We start from the raw sequence: 21918 nt of genomic DNA, 5'->3' as shown, positions 1-21918 counted from the left end.
CGGAAAGGTCCAGTGGCCACCAGCTCCTGGAGCTCCAGGAGTGGAAATGACACTGGTACCAGCACTACCACCAGAGACACTGGAGTGCTGAACTACATCATTTATTAGGGGTCAGGAGCAGGGGACAGCTTAGCACTGCAGGTGCTTGAGCAGCCACAGCGCCATGTTCATGAAACCATCAGCTTCGGCTTCGACACCAGCCAACGCATGGTTGTTCCCTGGGTACCAGAGCAGCCTGGAGGCGAAACAGGGATTAGTGCTGTGTCTGCACCCCACAGCTCAAGCTCTCAGCACCCCACTCACCGTGTGGGCACCCCCCGGGCCTTGAGGGCACGGTAATACTCCAGACCCTGCTTGGGGGGCACACGCCGGTCATCCTCCCCCAGCATCAGCAACACGGGTGTACGGACCTGCAGGAGCAGCATAGCCTCAGCACTGGCACTACTGTTGGGGACAGGGAAAGGGATGGGGACAGTGACATACCTGGTCCACATAGCGTATGGGTGACTTGTGCAGCATCTCTGTCCACTGGGCTGGGTCTGGCAGGGCATCAGGTATGTAGGGCAGCCCTGTCTCTGTCAGGCACCTGTGAGCAAGACAGTTGGGGACATGTGTGTGGCCGGGATGGCAAGGAGCCTGGGAAGCTGGGGTAGCAGTACTCACCAGTCCGGGATGTCAGTGGTGGTCACCATGGAGGCAATGTTCACCACGGGGTTGCGGACCACGCAGGCGTGGTAGGTGTCAGGGAACTGCCCGATGAGGTGGCATGCCAGGAAGCCCCCATGCGAGCCACCGACCAGTGCCACACGGCTAGCATCCAGCATCTCCTCCTGCAGCACCCGCTCCACACAGAGCTGCCACCATGGGGAACACCCACTAAGCAGGCAGCCCCACCTTCCCTTCTCAGGGCACCTGCAGGAGCACACAGTGCCCCAGGACCACGTGCCAGGCACCCCATACCTGCACATCGTGTACGTCCTGTGTGCCCACGTTGCCTGGCAGGGAGGCCACGCTGTCCTGGCCGAAGCCCAGCGAGCCACGGTAATTCACTAAGTGGGGAGTAGTGTCAGAACCCTTCCTCCTTCATGCCCCCCACCCTGCCCCTCCATGGGTGCTGTGTCACCAGCGCCCTGGTGTCACTCACCCAGCAGCACGGCAAAGCCCACACGGCACAGTGCCGCAGGGTACAGCATCCACCCGGCCGTGAAGACGGAGTGAGGACCACCTGCAAATGGCAAAAGCAAAAGGGGAGTGACACTGCCTGGCTGGGGTACAGTGGGGTGGAGACAAGCTCTTACCATGGGGCATCACGACCAAGGGGGGCTTCTGGCCAGCGGGACCCTCGCTTGGGCGCATCAGGATGGCATCAAAGTCCAGGCCCCCTGTGGAGGCAGGGAGGGAGTGTCAGGGAGCAGTGAGGATGGTGGAGCACAGCCTGACCCCACCTTGGGCACTCACTGTACTGGGGATGCTCCTGCTCTGGCGGGGGCTGCAGGGTGCGGATGCCCCAGCTGATGCCAGGCACAGCGGGGGCGTCCTGCAGGCAGATCCACTGTGTCTGTGCCTCACGGCCGGCGGCGGGCAGAACTGCCACTTTCTGTGCAGGGAGAGGGGTCAGTGCCCACGCCAAGGGGCTGGTGGGCACTGGGAAGAGGGGTCAGTGCCCATGCCAAAGGGCTGGTGGACACTGGGGACATGACTTTACCAACATGGGGGGGCAGCTAGGGGTGGAAAACCTGGCCACCAAGAGGTCCCGGTCGATGGTGAGGACAGACCAGCTTCCTTGGGGAGAATCTGGGGAGGAAGGGGTCAGACCTGCAGGTGCGACCCTCTCCTCACCCCTGGCACCAGCATGGCCCCATTGCCCTGTCACTCACCAGCTGTCAGCGAAGTTGTGGTGCCTGTTGCTGTGTCCACCACGAACACATCCTAGGGGCATGAGGGCAGAGTCCAGTGGAGCCCTGAGCCAGCCAGGCCCCCGCTGTGTCCCCCACCACCCCCTCACCTGCTGGCTGCGCTGGGCTGTGTCCAGCAGGATCCTGCGGCTGTCGGCCGCCCAGCACATCCCTGGCAGTCCGCCACAGTAGATTCCCGGGAAGGCACCTGTGATCAGAGTGGTGGTACTCAGCATGCCCCTGAGTCTCCCCCAACACCCCCAGAGCTGTACTCACCCCATGCCTGCCGTGGCACGGCCTCCAGCACCGTGCTGGTGTGCTTGGTGTACCAGTCATACTGCAGGAGACATGGCATTGGGCAAGTTTTGCAGGGTCTCAGCCTGCCTGTCCCCACTGCAGCCCAAGGAGGGGACACCACTGCCCTCCTGCCAGCCCCACCCTAGCATGGGCACCCTGGCACCTTCCTGGTGCCTGCCAGTGTCCCCCTGGTGCTGCTCACCATGCGGAGTTGGCTGCACTGCTGGTGGGGGCCCAGGACATTGTTCTCCAGGTAGATGATGCGGCAGCCATCAGGGCTGAGTCGCGGTGACCACACGGCCCTGGTGTCCTCAGAGAGCAGCTCTGCATGGGCATGAGGGGATGGTGAGGGGATGGTGAGGGGAGCCAGGGCACCAGCAGGATCAGGGCGTGCACTGCCTACCGCATCTCCCGCCCGTCAGGTCCACGTAGAAGAGCGCTGACCTGCCAGCACAGAGAGGTGTCACAGGGGGGTCAGGGGGCCAGGCTGTGGGGTTGGTGCCCTGCAGGGTCCTACCAGCAGGGCTAGGATGTGGAGTGCCCTGCAGGGACTCACCGGCGGTTTGTGCAGTGCCGCAGCCCCAGGCGGAAGGGGTCGTGCCACCAGCCCACAAACACCACACCGGTGTCCTCAGGTGCCCAGAAAGCCTGTGGGGAGAGGGGAGATAATCAACTCAAAATGCTATTGGTTCCTGAAACTTCCCTTGTCTGGTTCCCTGCAGCTCCCCATCCTGACCTGGCCAGGAGAAAGGTGCTCTGGGATGCCCTCCAGCACCGAGATGCTGTTGCCCTCGATGTCCAGGACGCAGAGGACGGGCACACTGCGGGTGCTCAGTGTCTCCCCCCAGTCCTCATGGTACACGAACTGCTCACCCTGTGGCACAGTATGGTCAGCCCCACAGCCACACAGCCAGCCCCCAGCTGACCCAGGGTGGGGAGACCCCACCTTAACGGGTGCATCCTCCTTCTTGGGGTGCCCTGTGTCCTCATCAGAGGTGCCCAGCTCAGGGGCTTTGCTCTGGAAGAAGGACTCGGCCTTGGGACGCTTCTTCTCCGCCACATAGAGCAGGTGGGTCTCCGAGTGAGACCAGGCAAGGCACCCAAACTGGTCTGCGGGGGCAGGTCAGCATTGGCCACCCTGTCCCCCGAAAACCCACAGTCCCTGGCATCCCCCAGCCCCTCACCATCATCATAGACACTGCCATGCTTGTCCAGTGCTGTCAGGTCAATACTCTTCACCTTCCGGTTCTGATCCCAGACCTGGGGACAGAGATACCAGGGCAGTCCCAAGACACAGTGTGGTTCCAGCCCCGAACCCCAGTGAATATCCATTTTCCCTCAAACCCTCCTCACCTCCAGGAACTGCTTCTCTTTCTCCTTCTCCTTGCCAGGGACCTTGCGCAGGACAGCCTTCAGCATCCCACTGGGGGACTCCCGGCTCAGCAGCCTGTGGGTGAGTGGGTGAGTGCCCATCTTATCGCTTCCCTGAGGACCACGTGCGGGAGGGCGGGATGGGACTTACTCGTCCTTGATCTCAGAGCAGGTGCCAGCGGGCGCCGAGTAGACAATGGAGGCTCCATCGTGGAAGATGAGGTACTGACGGCAGAACTTGATGTTCTCAGCCCTTGCCAGGTCTCGCTGCGACCACTCTGCGGGGAGCAAGGTGAGGACACCAGCTGCATCCTCACCAGGCAGGCAAGGACTCCCCGGATCCCTCCTTCCCCCCCGCCCAGTCCTCCCCATGGCCGTACCGGTGTAGAGGCTGCAGTACTTGCCCCCGTACTGGGTGGTGAGGTCGGGGCCGAGGCAGGCGGTGCTGAGCCCCGGGTGCTGGCTCAGCTCTCGGTACAGCTCCGACAGCTCCTCCGCACGTGGCTGTACCTGCGGGACACGCCGCGGTGGCGGGAGGGGAGGGGGACACGGTCCGGGGAGTCATGGGGCACAGGGGCACTTCCTGGAGCTCCAGTATAGACGGCGGGGAATTGTGGGGGGTACTGGGGGCAGCGCTTGAAGAGCTGGGGTACATGGGGGGAGGAGAGTAGTGCAGGACTGGGGCAGTAGCGGGGGTGCAGAGCCAGGACCCTACTGGTGTACCAGGGACCAGGAGGGCACTGGAGAGCACATCCTGGGGTACATAACCGAGACCAGGAGGGTACTGGGACAGTTACCGGGGTACCCGTGGCTACCAGGATCCTGAGTGCAGGTCCTGGGGTGAAGGGGGGCCCAGGAAGGTCCTGCAGCAATTGGGGTCTGTGGAGGAAGTGGAAGGATACCGGGGCAGTTCCCGAGCCGGAGAGTCAGCGGAGCAGCGGGGTCGGGGGGTGCCAGGCTAGCGGGGGGCGGTGCGGGACAGGACTCTCGGGAAAGGGACGAGAGGGGCAGCGGGACCGAAAGGCGCGGGGGGGTCCCGGGGCTCTGACGTCACTCCCCCCATTCCCTCACCGGCGGCTCCATGTCCTCGCGACGGGGGGCGGGGGCAGGTCAGCACTTCCGGGATGGGGCGGGGCCTCCCACCTGCGGCACTTCCCATTGGCTGCGGCTCTCGGGCCGCCTCCCGCTTCGAGGCGCCCCCAGGTGGGCACGGGCGGCGCTGCAGCCGCAGGCAGGGGGGGTTCCCTGCGCTCCCGAAGTGTCCCGGCGGCCGTCCCTGCCACCGATCGCCCGCTGAGCCGTGTGAGGCGGCAGCCGGGGGACAGACTACGGCCCCGCAGCCTCTGGATCGCCCCGGGATGGTTTGCCCACCGAGTGGCTGCAGAACAGGGGCTCTATGTGCAGGACCGGGTGGATCGGACTCTTGAAAGGCACAGGGATCCCCAGCCCAGCAGCCTGGCTGGGGAGTAAAGGGCCATCGGGGGCCCATGGGACTGAGCTGCCTGCTCAGAGGGGTGGGATTGAGTCACTGGTGGCCGCAGCAGCCCTGACAACGGGGATTGGGCCCTTGGGAGCCCACCAGACCCAGCATCCTGGCCAGGCAGGTGAGATCGAGTCCTTGATTGCCAGAGGGCCTCCCTATCCCGCAGCCCAGCCGTGAGTGGCAGAGCTCAACAGTGCTTGGTGACAACCAGACCCATTCTAGCCACCCCCACCATGGCAGGGGTCCCGATCCCCCGCCCTCCACACTGCAGGCAGACAAGAATCGGGGCCAGTCCGTGGTTTGTGTCAAGTCCTTTTTATTCTGTTCCCACAGAAACACCTGGTGAGGGGGCAGCTTCTGGGAGGGAGTCACGACACAGCGGCGGGGGTGGTACGGCACGGTACGGCACGGTACGGCACGGTACGGGGTCACTACGGGTGGCACAGAGCACAGCAGACACGCACACCGTCACAATGTTCAGAGGGAGCGCACCCGGCATCGCACTTACCGCTGGAAACGGCGCCCAGCCGCGCTCGGCCCTCGGTCTTTGCACCCCCCGTCCCCCCGCCCTGTCCAGCAGATTGCCACACCTGGGGCTGGGGGCCCGGCCCGGCGGGGGGGCTGCGCGTCCCCGGTCCTGGCAGGCACGAAGGCAAGGTGGCGGATGTGCTCGGGCGGCGAGATTGGCCCCGGCGGGGGTCTCGGTCCCGCGTGCGATTGACACACTGTACAAGTATTTACAGCGCGAGGAGCGGCGGGGCCGGCGGCCCGCGGGAGGCACCCCCGGGCTCTGCACTTGTCATGGGCGGGGAGAGGTGGTGGCTGTGCGCGGGGCCGGGGCTCTCCTCCCTGGGGTTGCCCCGGTACCCCCGAGCCACAGCCGCCGGCCTGCCCCCAGCCTTGGGCACCGGCAGAGCTCCCGGCGACGGATCTGCCACAAAGCGTGGGCTTCCCGCGGCAGCCGGGTCCTCGATCACAAGTGCATAAATCTGCTAAGAGCTTTCAGTACAGCGATGGACTGATGGAGAAGAAAAAAAGAAAAGTCCAGGCAAAGAACAGCAAGCACTGAAAGGCGGGTGGAACCGTGCAGAGAAGTAGCAAGCCATGCTCTACGACGGGACAGACGGTCACGGGCGCTAGGGCTGCCCTTTGGCAAAGTGGCCCTCCGTGGGTCGAACATGCCACGAATTCATACGCACGGGTGGTCGGTACTGAATAGTTCTCGGGTCGCTCGGCGGCACGCTTTGCGATGGAACCCTTAGGCGCGACATTGAACTGATTAGCTATTCACAGGTCTTGTTCTGGAGTCGTGTTATTTCGTTGCATAGAACATCAGGCGGGTGAGCGGGCGGCTGCCCCCCGCCACGGGGGTGTCGGCGGGGCGCTGCCAGCGCGGGGAGGCGGCGGGGCGCGGGCGAGCCCCCTCCTCGGGCTGCCTCCCCCCCTGGAATCCCCTCCTGGCAGGGCGAGTGGGCTTTGGCCGCCGGCCGCTGCGCCGGCCGTCCCCGCAAAATGGCTTGAGAAGGACTTGGATTGCACAGTAAAAGGAAGGATACTGCCGGAGGCAAAGCTCTCCTGATCTTGTTCCACGGGATTTGTGCTCTTTTGTAGCCTCCTGCACTCTATTGCTTCTACAGACGACAGCCCGTGTGCTAACTCATCGCACAAAGCAAAGAGGGAAGAGGATTTGGTATAAACTTTAGAAAAATAAAACCCCGAAACCAAAAGAAAATGAACCCAAAGAAACCGAGGAAAAAAAGGACCCCCCCTGACGACGCCCCGTGCCCCCCACCCCACCCCCCGGTGCGGATGAGGTATACACAGAAATCAAAGTGGGATGATTAAGGCTGTTCTTGAAAGAAAAGGGGTGCCCGGCGGCAGGCGCGCTGGCTGCGTGGTGAGGGCAAGCGCGGCCCCTTCAACGCTTCCAATGGCTTCGGGACACGCTTCCAGCCGGCCGCGCCGCCTGTCAGAGTCCTATGGCCTCGTATTTCGGTAGTGAAACAGTGTTAGGTCCTAGCTGACGCGCTCCGGGGCTCCCCGGCGGGCCGGGCGCGGCCGCAGTGCAGGGGGCGCGGGGACGGCCCCGGCGGGGCGGGTGGGGTCGGGAAGGAGGAGCGGCGCCCACGGCGCCCAGCCCTCGGCTCGCGGGGGAGAAAAACCTATGAAGAGGCCAGAGCTGGGGTTCAGAGGGAGCAACTCTGCGTATAATCTTGAGAAAGGGCCGCAGCCGACCTACGGGGCCTGACCCGACGGTCCGGACCAGGCCCATCCCCTCGGGGCAGCTGCCAGGGCTCGCCGAGTGCCGCGCCGGAGCTGCTCGCCAGGCGTGGGGGGCACCCGCCCCGGGGCGTCCGCTGGGCCCCTGCTCGGCCGTCGTTTGGTCCAGCATCCAGGGATCGCCCTGTTTTCAAAAGCTTGCGAGAGACAGAGTGGGAGACAAAGAAACAGAGAGAGAAAGAGAGAGACAGAGCGAGAGAGAGAGAGGCGTTAGTCCGAGCAGCCCCTCCCCGCGGAAGGGTCCCCGCCGAGCGGCAGCCCTGGCCCGAGCGAAAAGGCCCCAGAGAGCCAAGAGGCACTGCCGGCGGAGCAGCTGCCGCCGCCTCCGCCCGCCCCCGCGCTGGACGGGCTCCCGTAGCAGAGCCAGGACCACCCAAAGCTTCCCTGGAAACCCAGGGTCTGCACCAGCGCTGCCGAGACTGTGGAACAAGGCCAAGCCTCCACACCTTGGCTTGGGGTCAGCACCTGGGGATGAAGATGGTGATGGAATGGCCCAACACGAAGGGGATGGGTCCGTGCTGTGTATTTCCCAGCCTGGAGGCTGGGAGTATGGCAAAGCAGGGCTCAGCAGGTGCTCGGGGGACAATGGTGCTGCTGGAACCTCAGAGATGGCACGGCGGAGGGGATCTGTGTGCAGGTGTACTGTGTACACTCACCGTTATACTCAGAGTCTGATGCCGCATGCTGAATTCATTGGCTTCTTCATAGGTTTTTCCACTGCAACGACTCAAATCTCCACTCACTTCCCAAACTCCTGCAGTGGAAGGGAGGAAGAGGACATCAGGCACCACCAGGGCAGGGAGAGCCCACGGCACAGTTCCCGGTGCTGGCTGCACTCACCTTGTGCCGTTCTCTCACCAGAACGAAGTGAACTTCTTGCCGAAAGCTGACACCGCTGTGGGGAAGCCAGGACAGATGTCAGGATGGTGTAGTGACCCTTGTCCCCCACCTCCCTGGGCTCCAAACTGTGGGAGCACGGCATCCCACTGGCTGCACCCAGCCATCCCCAAGGTGCCAGACTCTGTCTTGGTGCAGAAGGGCACCATTACCCTGTCCCCATCCCGGAAGCAGCCCTCACCTTCAGTTAGTTTGCCTGCTTGTTCCGCTGCCCCCCCTGGCAGGATTTTGGAGAAGACACTCTCTCCTTCCCCACCGGGCTGCCCTGTGGCCATGCCCGCGGGACCACGTGGCCCAGCCGCCCTTGGACCGGCCTTGCTGTCTGCTGGGGGACAAACGAAGCCACTGTTAGCAGGGGACAGGGACAGCTGGGAGAGCTCAGCTGAGCTTTGGGGTGCCAGGCAGCTGGCATGAGGTGGGACAGATGGCACAGTGCCACTGGGGCTCACTGACCTGCTGCTCCCAGGGGCTGTGCTGATGGTGCTCTCCCCGGCTGCTGTGGCACTTTTGCTGCAGGTTTGGACGTGTCTGTCGGCTCCACTTTTGTCTGGAAAGGGGAAAACAGCTCTCAGGGCTCACCCTCCCAATGGAGCATCTGCCAGGGGTGGCCCAGGCTGGGAGGTGACACTGAAACTCCCGAACACTGCTCCACAACCCCAGAAGACGCAGCAAGGCATCCAGGACATAGTGATGTCCCCTCCTGGGTCCCCTTGAGGGGATGGCAGCTTCCATAGCACCTATGGGTGTCTGTATTGGGCGTGTGAGTGGGATATACTTTACTCCATGGCTCCCATTCCCAACACTTCCCCTGCCAGCCCCTGGCCACAGCCAGCTGTGCCGATTCCAGGCAGAGCTGTGGGGTCAGGATGCAGCCTGGCCAGCTAAGCCTGTACTTACCGCCGGTGCTGGGTGTCCGCCCGGCTGTGCATGGAGTGTGGCCGGTGCCTTCCCTGCTGCCTGGGCCGGCCCTGGCTGCTGCTGCGGTGGCCGGGATGAGGGGGGTCCCTGTGTCCTGCCCCTGGTCTCAGCCTGTGCCGAGCTTGCTGGCTGGGCAGCCTGGCGTGCTGCTGGCTGCTGCCGTGCTGCCGGCTGCCCTGCCTGCTGCTGCCTGGCTGCCGGCTGTTGTGGGTGTGTGAGGGGCTCCTGCTTCGGTGCTGGCGTGGCCAGCCCATGCTGCTGGGAAGGTTTCTGTGCCTTGGGGGTCTCAGTGCCATGGTGGTGAGCAGCGGGGCGGGATGACGGGGCGTAATCAGCGGAGCTGGGGCCGTAAGGCGCACGGGACTCGGGCTGCTGCGTCTTCTTGGGGCCGGCTGAAGGCCCATGGCCACGGGGCTCATGGCGGCCAGATTCTCGTGGGTGCTGCTTCGATGAGCGGCGTGGGGGCTCGTCGCTGGCATGCCGGGAGGAGCCAGCGTGGCGATCGTACTCCCTGTGGTGCCGGTGCTCGCGGTGTTGGGGGTAGTCATCGTGCTGCCACGGGTCTTCATCGGGGGGCTCGTCATAATCGTGGTAGGTGTGCTTAACTGGGGGTCTCTTCTGTGAGGAAGAGTGGCCACCGTAGTGCCTGACCCTCTCTGCCCGCGCCTCCCTGGGCTTATCAAACCAGTCTGTCTCCTCCTGACCCAAATGATAGGCTTCAGAAACCAAAAACAAACCACAGTCAATCTCTCGCTCGAGGCTGCGCGGGCGGAAGCCATGCAATGAAGTGGGAGGGACAAGCAGCGGGCACGCGCGCAGGGGACAGCACGTGCCGGTGGGGACGGGACGCGGCGCAGCAGGGCACCGTGCAGGACCGGCTAACACCGAACACCCAGGGCAGGGGAGGAAGGCACGTGTCAAGCAAACTGAGGCGGTGAGAGTGTCTCTGCGTACGAGCAGACGGGCATGCCCCGGGGAAGTGCCATGCTCTGGGGTGGTCACCACGGGGAGCTGTTACCTTCGCTGTCCGAGACAACGCAATGGGCATCATCCATGCCGTAGCCCTCCTCGTGCTTGTACGAGTGACTCCTTGGCACGTCTTTGATGTGCTTTTGCACATCAGGCAACGAGTGGCTGGAACAGAACTGGGAGCAGGGGTCCCCTGCTGACTGGGGGCCTGGCCCTCCTGCAGTGCGTGACCCCCCCATTGACTTCCCCATGGGGCTGACAGGGCTCTCCTCCTCCGAGTGCTGCGAGCGCATGGGCGCCCGCCCACGGCTCTGGCTCATGCTGAGGGATGAGGGCTTGGAGCTGACTTTCTGGGAGCGCTCCATGCTCTCCCGCTCATAGGACTTGCTCCGGCCGCCCATCTCCCGGCTGGAGGACTTTTCCACCCCATAGCCAGAGGAGCGAGTTCTGCTGCTGGAAGAGTAGACCCGCTCCTCCTCGTCCACCAGATCCCGGCTGGAGACACCATAGTACTTTTGCTGCTCATAGACGTTCTTCTTCAGGCCGTAGGTGATCTCATCCTGCAGCTTCTTGGCCCTGGAGGCCACGTTGCTGCTGCCAATTGAGGTGGTTGTTGAGTAGGAGGCCAGGTCTGACTCTACATCTTTGGCTTCTTCAATGGGGGAGAACTTGGAGATCTTCTGCTCCATGCCCTGCTTCCTGTGCTTGCTGCGCTTGGAGGAGATGACAGCAGGTGCCAGGTTCTTGGATGAATGCTTCGGTAGTGGTGTGCCAGAGCTGTGCTTGTCCATCCGTGAGGAGTGCCGGTACTCACTGTCCCCATAGTAGTAGCTCGAGCTGGTGGAGCTCCCTGACACCCTGCCATTGCTTTCTGTGCCTCGGTAGTAGCTGTTCTTCCCACGATGGTCGGGGCCATGGTGATCATAGATGTCCTCCTCAGACTCCTCCTCAGCTTTGGTGTAGCAGCAGGGACGGCTGGAGCCCTCGGTGTCCCCCAGATCACTCTTCTCTCTGCTGTGGCGGCTATCGGTGCTCGTCGTGCCCACTGGCTCTGCTTTCTGCCCGTCCACTGCTGGACTCTCCTTGGTGAGCTCACTGATGTCCTCAATCATCACATAGTTACGGGGGATGTTCTGCTCCAGACTGGTGTAGAGGGACTCAGAAGAGTAGCTGGCTGAGGGGCCCGGTGCTGTGCTGGTTCTCTCAGCAGGCCGGGTCTCAGGTGCCTTGTACTGCTCATAGCCGCTGCTCACCGGTGCAGTGCTGAAGGTGACATCAGGCACGGCAGAGGAGCTGGTGGCTGCACCAATGACCTCGTAGTTGGTGGGGATCTTCTGTTCTAGGTCAGCCAGAGAAGTCTGTCGAGGCTTCTGGTGCCCGCCAGCTATGTCTGCCGGGCTCTGGTAGAGGGCGGGCTGTGCTGCCGGCACAGTGGCTGCCCCAGCAAAGGCGCTCGGGGCTTGGTAGGGGTTTGGGGGCTGGAAGCCTGGCTGGGCTGGGGTGCCCAGCTCTGGGTATGCAGCGCCGGGGGCCGAGAAGCCACCAGGTGAAGTGAAGGTGGGCAGTGGAGCTGCCGGCAAGCCATCCTGTGAGGTGCTGGCTGTGGGGTACTGGGGGTGCTGGAGGCGTGGTGGTGGGAAGGCAGTGGGGCCCTGCGGGGCAGGGTAAGGGTAGGCGCCATAGGAGGCGGCAGCGGCAGCGGCGGCGGCGGCGGCAGCGGTGTAGTCGGGGTACTGCCCGGCAGGGCGCAGGCCGGCGCTGTCGTAGGCGGCGAGGCGCAGGCTGTGCAGCTCGCTGTCTGACAGGTAGTCGCGCCGATCCCCGGGGTAGCGCAGGTAGGGGTGGTCCCGCCCACCAACCCGATCCTTCAGCAGCGACTCCTTGCGCTGGGTGATGCCCAGCTCCAGGTACTTCAGCTTTGCATCGATCTCCTTCTCCTCCTCGTCCAGCTCCGCCTGCTTCTTCCGCAGCTTGGTGGCCTCATGTTCCACTAGCCTCAGGTCACGGTCCAGCTCCTTCAGCAGGCTGGCCTTAGTGACAGGCGCGGTGGCCTTGGGAGCCAGGCTGCTCAGGTAGAGCTGGGAGGCAGCTGGGCTCGCCAGGGGGACGTGGGGCTCCTCAGGTGGTGGGCTGGGCAGCGTCCGCTTCACCTTGCGTGCCAGTGAGCTTGACTGCAGCCCCCCCACCTGCAAAGCCAAGGGACATGTGGTCAGGGGGGCAGGTGGGTGTTCCCCCCACGTCCCACCCCAAGCATTGCAGTGGTCCTCCCATGCCCTAGGGGCTGGGGTGAGGCATCCCGCTGTGCACGTGTTCCCCCATGCACTGAGAAAGCTGCGTTTATGTAAAAGCGCAATAAATAGGATGGAAGTAACAGGCAGGGCGCTTTCCGTGAGTAATTACCAGGGGTGGCAGCCGGCCAAGTGCTGAGCTGGCCACGTGCATACCCTCTGCTGCAAAAAATGCTTTCTGTCCGCAGGCACTTGGCAGAGGGACTCGGGGGATTGCTGGTGGGTGCTACTGCCCCAGGAACTGCCCCGGGACTTCTTGGCTGGGCACTTGACTGCCCAAGGCAACATTGGTGTGTGGGGGCAAAGGTGCGAGCAAGAGCCACCACAATCCTAAGTGGAGCCTTGCATGGTGGTAGCTCCTCAACAGAGAAGGGGGACCCATCTGGAGCAGGGGACAGCCCTTGACGCTGCCAACCTGCAGCATCTCCCGCCTGCTGAAAGGCTCATGCAGCCAATGGACCTCCAGGGCCTCCCTCCAGCTACTGGTACTGGCATGCACGTCTGTGCCTGCTGGCTGCCATCAGCTGCTGCGGGGACCGGCCTTTTGAAATATTAATTGCCACAGCGCTAATGAAACCACAGTGTCCCGAGGTGCCTCCCAGGGCTGTTCCCTGAGGGTAAGGTTGCTCCCTGTGGTGACATACCTGTGAGCTGGGGAGCAGCGGGTGTTGGTAGAGAGAGAACCTGTCCTTGCCGGCCTCCTCAGAGGTGGGGCTGATGGGCTTGGGGTCAGAGAGGGAGCGCTGCATGGTCTTGATGGGGCGTGGCAGCGTCTGCTGGCGCTGGGCTAAGTCGGTGGTGAAGTGCTTCTGTGGGGGGACGTGGGCCTTGTTCAGCCGCTCGCTGGTGGCGAAGGAGGACTCCAGGAGGCGATGGGGGGACAAGGGGGAGACGGGTGAGTAGAGGACCTGGGGAGAGCGGGGTGGCTGGCGGGTCACCAGCTGGGAGAGGGATTCAGCCGGCAGATGAGATTGGTAACCAATTTCCAGGGGATCTGGCTTCTTCTTCTCAAACTTGCCCAGGGTCTGCTGCCGGACAGTGTGGGGGTCCAGGGGGCCTGTGCTCACTATTTGGAGGCTGGTGGAGTAGGGTGGGATGGTGGTGGGCACCGTCAGCTGGGGGACCACGACGCCAGGTTGGGGAGCTGGCTCTGGCTCTGTCTGGCAGGCCAGGCTCTCACCCCGCTGCGTCTTCTCTGGGGCTGAAATGTACTTCACAATCTCCACTCGGGGGTCATGGGTGGTGATGTGAATGGAGGGGGACACGCGGAGGAGCTGGTCGGGCTCTGTCTGCACTGAGCAGTCGCTGATGGTCTGGATACCCACGCTGGCTGTGCGGGTTGCCCCGTCTGTCTTGCCCTCAGTGCTAGCCTCAGTGTGCCGTGAGGCCCTGGAGCGCCGGCGGCGCACGGGCTGCTCCCACTCCCCGCTGTCCTCTTCGTCCGTCTGCACGCTGCAGTCAGCGCTGCGCCGCGTCCGCCGCCGCCGCGACAGCATGAACCGCTCCTCGCCGTCCTCCTCATCTGTCTGCACGCTGCTGTCCGCCATCTTCCGCGCCGCAAAGGTCTCCTTCTCGTAGGCATCCCTCAGCCGTGGCATCGAGTTCCTCTTCTTGATGCCACGGGCGGGCTCCCAAGACTCCTCGACTTGAAGTGACATGTCCGAGGCTGAGCTGCTGAGTGGCCGCTGTGGCATGGGGTAGCGAGGACCGGCAGGCCCCTCTGGGGGTGTCTGGCCCGGTGGGGGCCATGCCTGCCCATTGTGCGGCAACACCCTCTGTGCCTCAGCGGGCCCCTCGGGTGGGCGGGCAGTGGGCTCCACGGAAGTGGGGAAGATGGTCTTCTGCCGCTTCTGCTCCTCCAGCTGCTGCTGCAGCTGGTGCTGGAGCTGGTGGATGTGCTCAAGCTGGAGGCGCTGCTGGGCGAGCTGCTCCCGTTGCAGTGCCAGCTGCGCGTGCCGCTCCTCCTGCTGCTGCTGCAGAACCTGCTGCTTTATGCACTGCAGCTCCTGCAGCTCCCGCTGCACCAGCAGCTGCTCCTTCTCCCGGTGCCGCTGCAGCTCAGCACGCTCCCGCTCCAGCTCCTCCTGCAGCCGCAGCTGCCGCAGTTTCTCCAGCTCCACGCGCTCCCGCTCCAGCTGCAGCACGTGCTCCTGCTGCTTGCGCTGACGCTCCTCTTCCCGCTCCCTCTCCTCCCGCTGAGCTCCATCCAGTGGTGGCTTGGGCGCTGTGGCCACTGGCCCGCTCTCCTTGGGGGCTGCTGGTGCTGCTGGTGCCTCTGCACGGGGGGCAGCTGGTGGTGGCTCTGCTCTCTGCAAGCCACTGGCAGGTGCGGCAGGGGCAGCGGGTGCTTTGGCAGCAGCAGCTCCCACCGCTGCTGGTGCTGTGCTGGCGACGGGCTTCCCCAGGTAGACGGGTGTCTCCATCATCGAGGCTGCTGGGGCCGTCCGGCTTGGGGCCGGGAAGCGGTAAAGGCCCTGTGCTGCAAGCGGGACACGGGGGGTGACGACTGGCAGCCTGGCCAAGCTGGCTAGTGGGACTGCTGCCACACCACCTGGACCATAGGGTCTGTATAGCCCACGCAGCATGGGCCGCAGCACTGAGGCCGGCTGGGTGGTGATGGGCAGTGTGGAGGCAATGGGGGTGTTGATAGTGGAGTAGATCATGCCGTCGGCGGCCCGCACAGTTGCGGTGGAAGGAAGCATTTGCCGGATGGCACCCAGGCGGACACCAGGAACGTTGTACTGTGCCAGGTTGCTGAAGCCCTGCCGTCCCTCAGGGAAGGTGGGGTTGTACATCCCACCGGGTTTGGGGGGTACAGGGCCCTGCTGCTGAGCTGCCAGCCCCGCTGTGGCCCCCTGCCCAGTGCTGGGGCCATAAGGCAGCACATCAGGGCCGTTGGCATGCCGGCCCCCATACTGGTCCATGGAGTTGAGGGCAGCACACATGCGGCTGATCTCACGTGCCGTGGTGGCACTGTAGTGGGCCAGGCTGGACTCCTGGAAGCTCGCCAGGTCCCCTCGGTGTGAGAAACGGTAGTCAGAGTAGATGTTGGAGGCCGAGCTGTACCTCCGCATGGGAAAGGGGTGGCTCAGCAGCTCTCCTGGTTGGCGGAGGTCGGAAAAAGAGCCGTATTGTGGCCCCTGGCCCAGGTAACCCCCCTCGGCAAAGCCCACACTGTAGGAGTGCTTCATGGTGCTGAGGTCCACAGCGGCATCCCCTGCTGGGGCAGGGAAGGGCTGATCCCCCTTTGTGTGGTAGTAGCTCATCCCAATTTCAGAGAGATTCGTGTCCGACATGGAGGAGTAGAGTCGTCCAAAGGGGCTAGCTGGGTAAAACTTCTGCTCCTCGTAGAGCGCAGGTGCCGGGGCCGGCTGCTCCCGGTAAGGGAAGGTCTCGGGCAGCTCTGGCTCTCTGCTGCCATACATTGGTCCACCTGCTTTCCGACCAGGCATCACTGCTGCCTCCCCGGTTTTCTTCTCTGGCATCTTGGAGGTGGGGTTGAAAGCACCTGTGCAGCTGCCACCAAAGGGGAACTTGTAGACCATGTCACAGCAGGCCACCTGGCTCTCCGGCTTCACACCCGTGAGGTCCAGGACATTGGCTGGCCCCTCCTCCTTCAGCACTTTGGTCACTGGGCCAGTTGCTGCCTCATCCATCTGCACCATCATCACCTGGGCTTTCTTGCCACCCAGGGCAAGGAGAGGGCTCTGGCTCTTCAGCTCTACTGGCACTGCCCGGTACATCTCTGATCCTGGCTCTGGTGGGAAGGCCTGTGGGAGGCCACTGGCATTCTGTGCCCCACCAGTCTGTGTGAGGAGCACATCCTTCTTCACCATCTGGCCTGGCATGCCGTACCTTGCAAATTTGGTCTGGGGAGCAGCGGTGGGCTCGGGCTTGCCACTGGCCACCCCACTGGCTCTGACAGTGGCTGTCTGGACACCCTGCTCCACCTGCTTCACCTGCGCCAAGCACACTGGGCTCCCGGTCCCCTGCCCGAAATCCACACGGCTCTGGAAAGGGTCTCCATAGACCATGGGTTGCTTGGACTGCGAGAGAATCATGGGAGAGGCGATGGCCAGGCTGGCAGTGCTGGCTGCTGCGATGATGGCGTGGGGCTGCTCCTGGGCATTGAGGTTGATGATCAAGGGCTGGATGGCCGTGGACTGCCGGTTGGGGATGTGGTCCAGGGTCAGGCAGTACTTCCTGGCCTCAGTGGCCAAGGATGTGAGATCCATGCCTTGGTCTGTTATGATGATGGGGGCAGACTTCAATGCGGTCCGTAAATCCACAGCATTGCTGCTTGGCACCTTGGGGCCTGGCTCCACCCGGGACGTACCGGGGACGGAGGAGATGCGGCAGAGGGAGATGTTTTCTGCAGGGAGTGCTCCCCAGCTGTACAGTCCTGTGATGCCGTCAGCGGCTGAAGTCACGGCAGGTGCTTTCTGGGCGTGGTCCTTCACAGGCTGTGCCCTGATGTAGCCACCTGTTGGCTGCTCTGGCTCCGGTGTCTGGGTGTAACCATGTGCCAGCAGCTGCCGGCTTGGCCTGGTGGGGGACGAAGTGGGAGACGTCAAGGCGCCAGAGCTGACTGGCTTGGTTTGGCTGGCTGCATCGGCCGCCAGTGTGATCACCATGAAGGGGGAGTCCTGCGAGGAGGCCTGCCGAGTCAGGCGTGGCGAGCCTGCCCGGTGTGGCGTCTGCGTCCCCTGTGCCACCATGGGGGAAGAGGTGTCTGGGCCAGAAGCAGCAGAAGGACCATCATAGGAGAGCACTGGACTCTGTGTCTGTGTGGAAAACTCTGCCGTGGCCTTTGTGGTGCGGGTAGGACTCTGTGTGGGTGAGGTGGGTGAGAGCGGAGGGCTGGAGCTCTTGAAGAAGGTGTATGTCTTGGGCAGTGTGGGTTTGCTGTCACTCACGGCTGGGATCTTCTCCCTGGCTGTCTGCACGCTAATCTCCACCGTCCTGGTTCTGGTGGTATCCTCAGTCTGTGAGCCATAGCTGACAGTGCTCTTTGATGGAGTGTAGCTTCTTCCAGCTATGGATGGGGCCTCTGGACTTGGTGAACTGTAGCTCTGCAGCGCACTCCCAGGGCTGCCGGCTGCTGTTGTCACCGTGCTGGTGCCTTTGCTGTAAGCATAAGGAGTGGTAGTAACCTTGGATACTGGGCTGGGTGCTGCTGGGGCACTCTGGAGTTTGCCTGGGTCTGGTCCCTCTTTTGCAAAATGCTGAGTGACCCGGACATCAGGAATAGTCTTGCCAGTGCTGCTGTCAGAGCTGGCGAATGAGACAGGAGCAGAGAGCTGTGTAGGGCTTGTGCCAGGGGTGAGTGGGCCACCGTTCTGCTTCAGCAGGTCAGCGTAGGCACTCTCTGCATTGAGGAAACGCTTCTCCTGGTACGTCTGCTCCTGCCCCTTCACCTTCTCACCCTGCTTGAGGGCCAGGTCAAAGGAAGAGGACTGGTGCATCCTGGAGATGCTCTGTGAGGTCTGCAGGATCTCCTCGTACACTGCTCCTGCCTTCGGCAGGGCACTGGAATAGTCGGGCTGGGAGGGGCGCATGAGGCTGCTGTCATACTGGTATTCCTCGCCATATTGGTAGTCAAAGCCGTTCTGGCCCTCGGTGCTGCGGTAGCCAACCTGCTGGTAGGTGCTGCTGTAGGAAGAGGCAGGCTGGGCCTGCTGGACCTGCTGCTTCTGCATCATCTCTGCCTTCCGCATCATCTCCTCATAGGCTTCCTCGGCGCTTTTCAGGGGCTTGCTGATGGGCTGGCTGGCAGCACTCTCCACCTTCTCTGTCGGTGAGTACAGTGACATGAAAGTGGGCAAGTTGTATTCGCTGCCAGACTTGTACAGCTTGGAGGTCACAGCATCAAAGCTCTCTGCTTCTGAGTCAATGGAAGGCGAGTACTCAGAGCAGGAGGAGCGATGCAGCTCCTCCATCTCTGCCGCCTGTCGCAGCTCCTCTGTGGGGGAGGCGTCCTCGATGGGGGAGAGATTGCTGGGGGGGGTTTTGGAGCGCTCCCTCCTCCGCTGGGCCCTCAGCTCCTCCTTGTCACGCTTGGTCTTGCGCGCTGTGCTCCGGATGCGCTGCTGCTCCACCTCCCGCATCTTCTCCTGCTCCCGCAGGAGCTCCTCTTCTTCCCGCATCTCCTCCTCCTCAGATGAATCCTCAATGGTGGGCAGCAAGGGGCCATGTGAGCGATGCCGAGCCTTCCTCTGCTGCTTCACCTCCTCCAGCCGCTGCCGGCGGCTGGGGCTGCTGTCGCTATCCTCCTCCAGCGAGGAGATGGAGGTGGGTGAGGTGCCTGAGGTGTAGCTGGGCGTTGTGGCTGGCAGGGTGGAGGAGTACTCGCCCCGTGAGCGCTCCTCAGGGGAGCCTGTCAGGCTCTCCATCTCCAGCTCGGGCTCCCGGTCCACACTGGTATCTGGCTCCTGGCCAATCTCCATCTCCCGGCCATAGCCAGTTGTGCTGTTCAGCTCAATGGTCTTGAATCGCCGCAGCCCACCCTGGGCCGTGCTCAAGTCATCACCCTCCACTGCCTCCACCTCTTTGCTCTCCTCTATGTACATGCTGCTGGCACCATGTGGCAGGCGCCGCTTGGCCGACGCTGGCTCTTTGCCCTTCTCTGCCTCGGTCTTCTGCCCAGCTTTGGGGATGCTGTACTTGGTGCGCCCATAGCCTTCCTCCTCCTCCTCGAGGTTGTCCTCCTCAGCACTCATCTCCAGGATCTGTCTCCGCATGAACTCCTCATCTGTCACCTCTGCCTCCTGGCCCTTGGTCCGGGGGGGCACTGGGGAGAAGCCCCCCTCACTGCTGTCCTCCACATAGTCATGCCGCAGCTTGCTGCCAAACTCATCTGAGGACTCTGCACTCTCCCGACGTTCCCGCTGGTTCTCCCACTCCTCATCCTCCTCCAGGATGTCCTCCAGCTCCTCATCTGAGTCAAAGGCTTCAGGGGTGATGGAGAGGTACCGTGGACGCTGTTGTTGCCGCTGGTCCTCCTGTGGCTCTGTGCGGCTCTTGCTACGCTCAGGGGACTGTGTGGGTGCACCCCGGCCTTCCAGGAGAGGCCGCATGCTGCTCTCCAACTTGGTGAGCTCAGAGGGGCTGGGGGGGCTCTGCCCAGCCAGCCCGGTGCTGCTCAGCTTCTCCTCTTCCTGCTGCACCAGGCCGGTGATCTCGCTCTGAGAGCTGGAGATGCCGTCGGAGGAGTAGCCGGTGTCGCTGAGGCTCTGGGGGCTGCGGGACAGGTCTGGGGGGTAAGGCTTGCTGCCGTCCTGTGGGCAAGGGAGAACACAGTGTCAGATCCAGGCAGCTCCAGAGCTGCTGCTCCTACTTCCCCTAAACCATCTCCCAAGGAGTGCACAGGAAGGCTGAGCACCACTGGGAGCCAGCACAGAGCAAAGGATGGGGACCACCCTGTGTCCCCCCCATCAGTAACTTGTCTGTGCTAGTAAAGGCAGGTTAGAGGGTGTGCTGCAGGTTAGAGGGAATGGTACAGCAAATAGCCCCAGGCATAAATACATTGGGGGACTAATAAATATGTTTGAAAAACTGGGCCCCCAGCCCCCAAGGCACCCTTCAAAAGCAGGGCTGACCCCAGGATCCTTGCTAGATGCCAGCAGAAATAAACAGCCCCCTTTAACTGGCTTGACAATTAAGTAGTGAGAGGGACAAGTTTCTGAGCCATGGGGACTGTGCCATCACACCCAGCCCTTGTGCTACTGGCAGGACCTGCCACCCTGCCAGCACAGAGGCACCACAGACCACTTGATTTTGGGGACGCAAGGAGCCTCTTCCCTGGAGGCTGCACAGCAGTGAGGAGGGCAGCCATTCTCTCCCAGGTGGTGCAGAACTTCTGCTATGTCCCCTCCCCAAGGGGGGCTCTGCTGGCTGCTGCTGGGCTGGTTGCTTGTGGGGAAACACCATCCCAAGGCAGCCAAATGTTTCCCCAAATTGTTATGAATTTTAGAAAAGGTGGGATAAAGAGTATGAAAACCACCCATTGCTGCAACATGGAATGCTGGAAAATGAGTTTTCCCATTTGACAACAAATCCCAACAACCCTTATATTATTTTAAAAGAAATGCAGAGGCCAGGCATGACCTGAACTATCACATTTTGTCTGAATTTATGTAATCCAAATAAAATAAAGGCAAATACCAGCATGCTGCCATGGAGCCTGTGAAGGTCCTTCCCCATTCGTGGGCACAACTACTGACAGAGGCACAGCTCAGTACCACGCCAGCCTGGGGCAGGGTGTGGTGCCCAGGGATGCTGGGAGCTGGATGCTCCCTGAGAGCTCACCTCCTGCTCCTTTGCCCGCGGCACCTCGGGGAGTGCCTGGCTCTCCTTTTTCTCCACCTCTGCTTTGGGGGTCATGCTCTTCCCTTTTGGAGCGACGCTCTCAGGAGCTCTGGAAGGCTCCGGGGCAGCTTTGGGCAGGGACTTTTCCTCTGCCGACACAGGGGGCTTCTTTTCTGCTGGCGGTGGGGGCTTCTTCTCCGCTGGGGCAGGGCTCGGGGTCCTGCTCTGCTCAGCAGCCCGGAGGCTCCTGGCGGGCGAGGGTTGCTGCTCGGGGGGCGCTGGCTCGGCGGGCACGAGTGCCGGCGTGGGCGCTCTCTGCTGGCCGGCGGCGGGCGGCTGGTGCCGCGGGGAGCCGGTGGATGGTGGCTTCGGGGTAGGCAGTGGCATTGGGGCAGGATCGCCGAGGCTCCCTTCGAGCAGCCGCTGAGTTTGGCAGTTCAAGCACAGCCATTCGTTCTTCTGCAAAAGAATGGAAAAGGAAAAGTCCTGTTGAAATTCTGGGAGCTTCCCCCCAGCAGGGATCTCACGGAGGAGCTGTGCTGGTGGGACACCTGGCAATGGGGCAGAGGATTCAGCCCATCCAAACCAAATAACCGGCTGTGAAGGGGCATGAAGCATCGTAGCCATACCCTGCAAACCATCCACATCCAGCTCCAACCCATCCTGACCCTTGTCCAGAACCCAGATATGTCCAGCCAGAGGTACCATGGCTGCAGCACAGGGATTGCACACTCTCCCCCTCAATCCCTCAGCATCACCAGCTCTTTCATCCTTTAGCCTTGTGGTATTTCAGTTTTAAGTGAAATTAAACAATCAAAGGCAGATTACTACCGTGGCTTAATACTTCTCAGCTCCATACAGCTCCTCTCTCGCTCTGATTTGTTTTCTTTGATACTATAAAGGTTTAATAGCATAATCACAACACTTATGGCTCTTTTTTCAGGTTAAAAAAAATACTGGGTACACAAGTATGCCAGAATTTCCCAAAGATATTACCCAAAGTACACGCTGTGCAGGAAAAGAACAAGACAATCTTGTCTAGTGAAATTCTCAGCAAGAGCTGTCGTTTTATGGCCTGGAAAAAGCAGAGGCAAGCGGGGCTGTGAGTGGCAGAGAGCCCACAGGGCAAAGGCAGGGGCTCTGCATTAAGAGATCAGAAGCATCTTCCTCCCCTGGGGTCACCCAAGGGCTATTTTTACCCACCCAGGAATGT

At 62.4% G+C, this 21918-nt stretch overlaps 2 protein-coding genes across 2 annotated transcripts in view; both read right to left on the bottom strand.

The window, feature by feature from the left end:
• Positions 1–85: 85 nt before the first annotated feature.
• On the bottom strand, positions 86–4722 carry LOC103817128 (acylamino-acid-releasing enzyme-like). The gene is made up of 22 exons (XM_009091229.4): positions 4635–4722; positions 3944–4073; positions 3715–3841; positions 3546–3639; positions 3377–3452; positions 3139–3302; positions 2929–3066; positions 2749–2840; positions 2596–2636; positions 2395–2516; positions 2172–2232; positions 2006–2103; positions 1878–1929; positions 1706–1794; positions 1459–1597; positions 1299–1382; positions 1145–1225; positions 961–1049; positions 664–854; positions 484–586; positions 304–410; positions 86–235 (listed from the first exon to the last, which is right to left on the bottom strand). Exons 1-22 carry the CDS (start codon positions 4644–4646, stop codon positions 130–132), a joined length of 2196 nt encoding a protein of 731 aa, XP_009089477.3. The 5' UTR covers positions 4647–4722; the 3' UTR covers positions 86–129.
• A 620-nt stretch (positions 4723–5342) lies between these two features.
• BSN (bassoon presynaptic cytomatrix protein) overlaps positions 5343–21918 on the bottom strand; it is an 89329-nt gene continuing 72753 nt past the window's right edge. Inside the window, exons 4-12 of the mRNA XM_050979494.1 lie at positions 20706–21164; positions 13043–19675; positions 10160–12296; positions 9121–9857; positions 8677–8770; positions 8405–8548; positions 8167–8221; positions 7983–8080; positions 5343–7463 (exon numbers count right to left, since the gene is read on the bottom strand). Coding sequence (XP_050835451.1) covers positions 8181–8221; positions 8405–8548; positions 8677–8770; positions 9121–9857; positions 10160–12296; positions 13043–19675; positions 20706–21164 — 10245 coding nt within the window. The 3' untranslated portion in view covers positions 5343–7463; positions 7983–8080; positions 8167–8180. The remainder of the gene's footprint in view (positions 7464–7982; positions 8081–8166; positions 8222–8404; positions 8549–8676; positions 8771–9120; positions 9858–10159; positions 12297–13042; positions 19676–20705; positions 21165–21918) is intronic.

This window comes from Serinus canaria, chromosome 12 (assembly GCF_022539315.1).
Source record: "Serinus canaria isolate serCan28SL12 chromosome 12, serCan2020, whole genome shotgun sequence".
Taxonomy (NCBI): Eukaryota; Metazoa; Chordata; class Aves; order Passeriformes; family Fringillidae; genus Serinus; species Serinus canaria.
This window is presented reverse-complemented; position numbering and strand designations above follow the sequence as displayed.

Bases quoted from the DNA above. Each gene is read 5' to 3' on its own strand.
- LOC103817128 (XM_009091229.4), bottom strand. The intron at 2,233-2,394 runs GTGAGCAGCACC...TGTCTCCTGCAG, and splicing joins AGTGCAGCCAACTCCGCATG to TATGACTGGTACACCAAGCA. The intron at 855-960 runs GTATGGGGTGCC...CCATGGTGGCAG, and splicing joins AGGACGTACACGATGTGCAG to CTCTGTGTGGAGCGGGTGCT.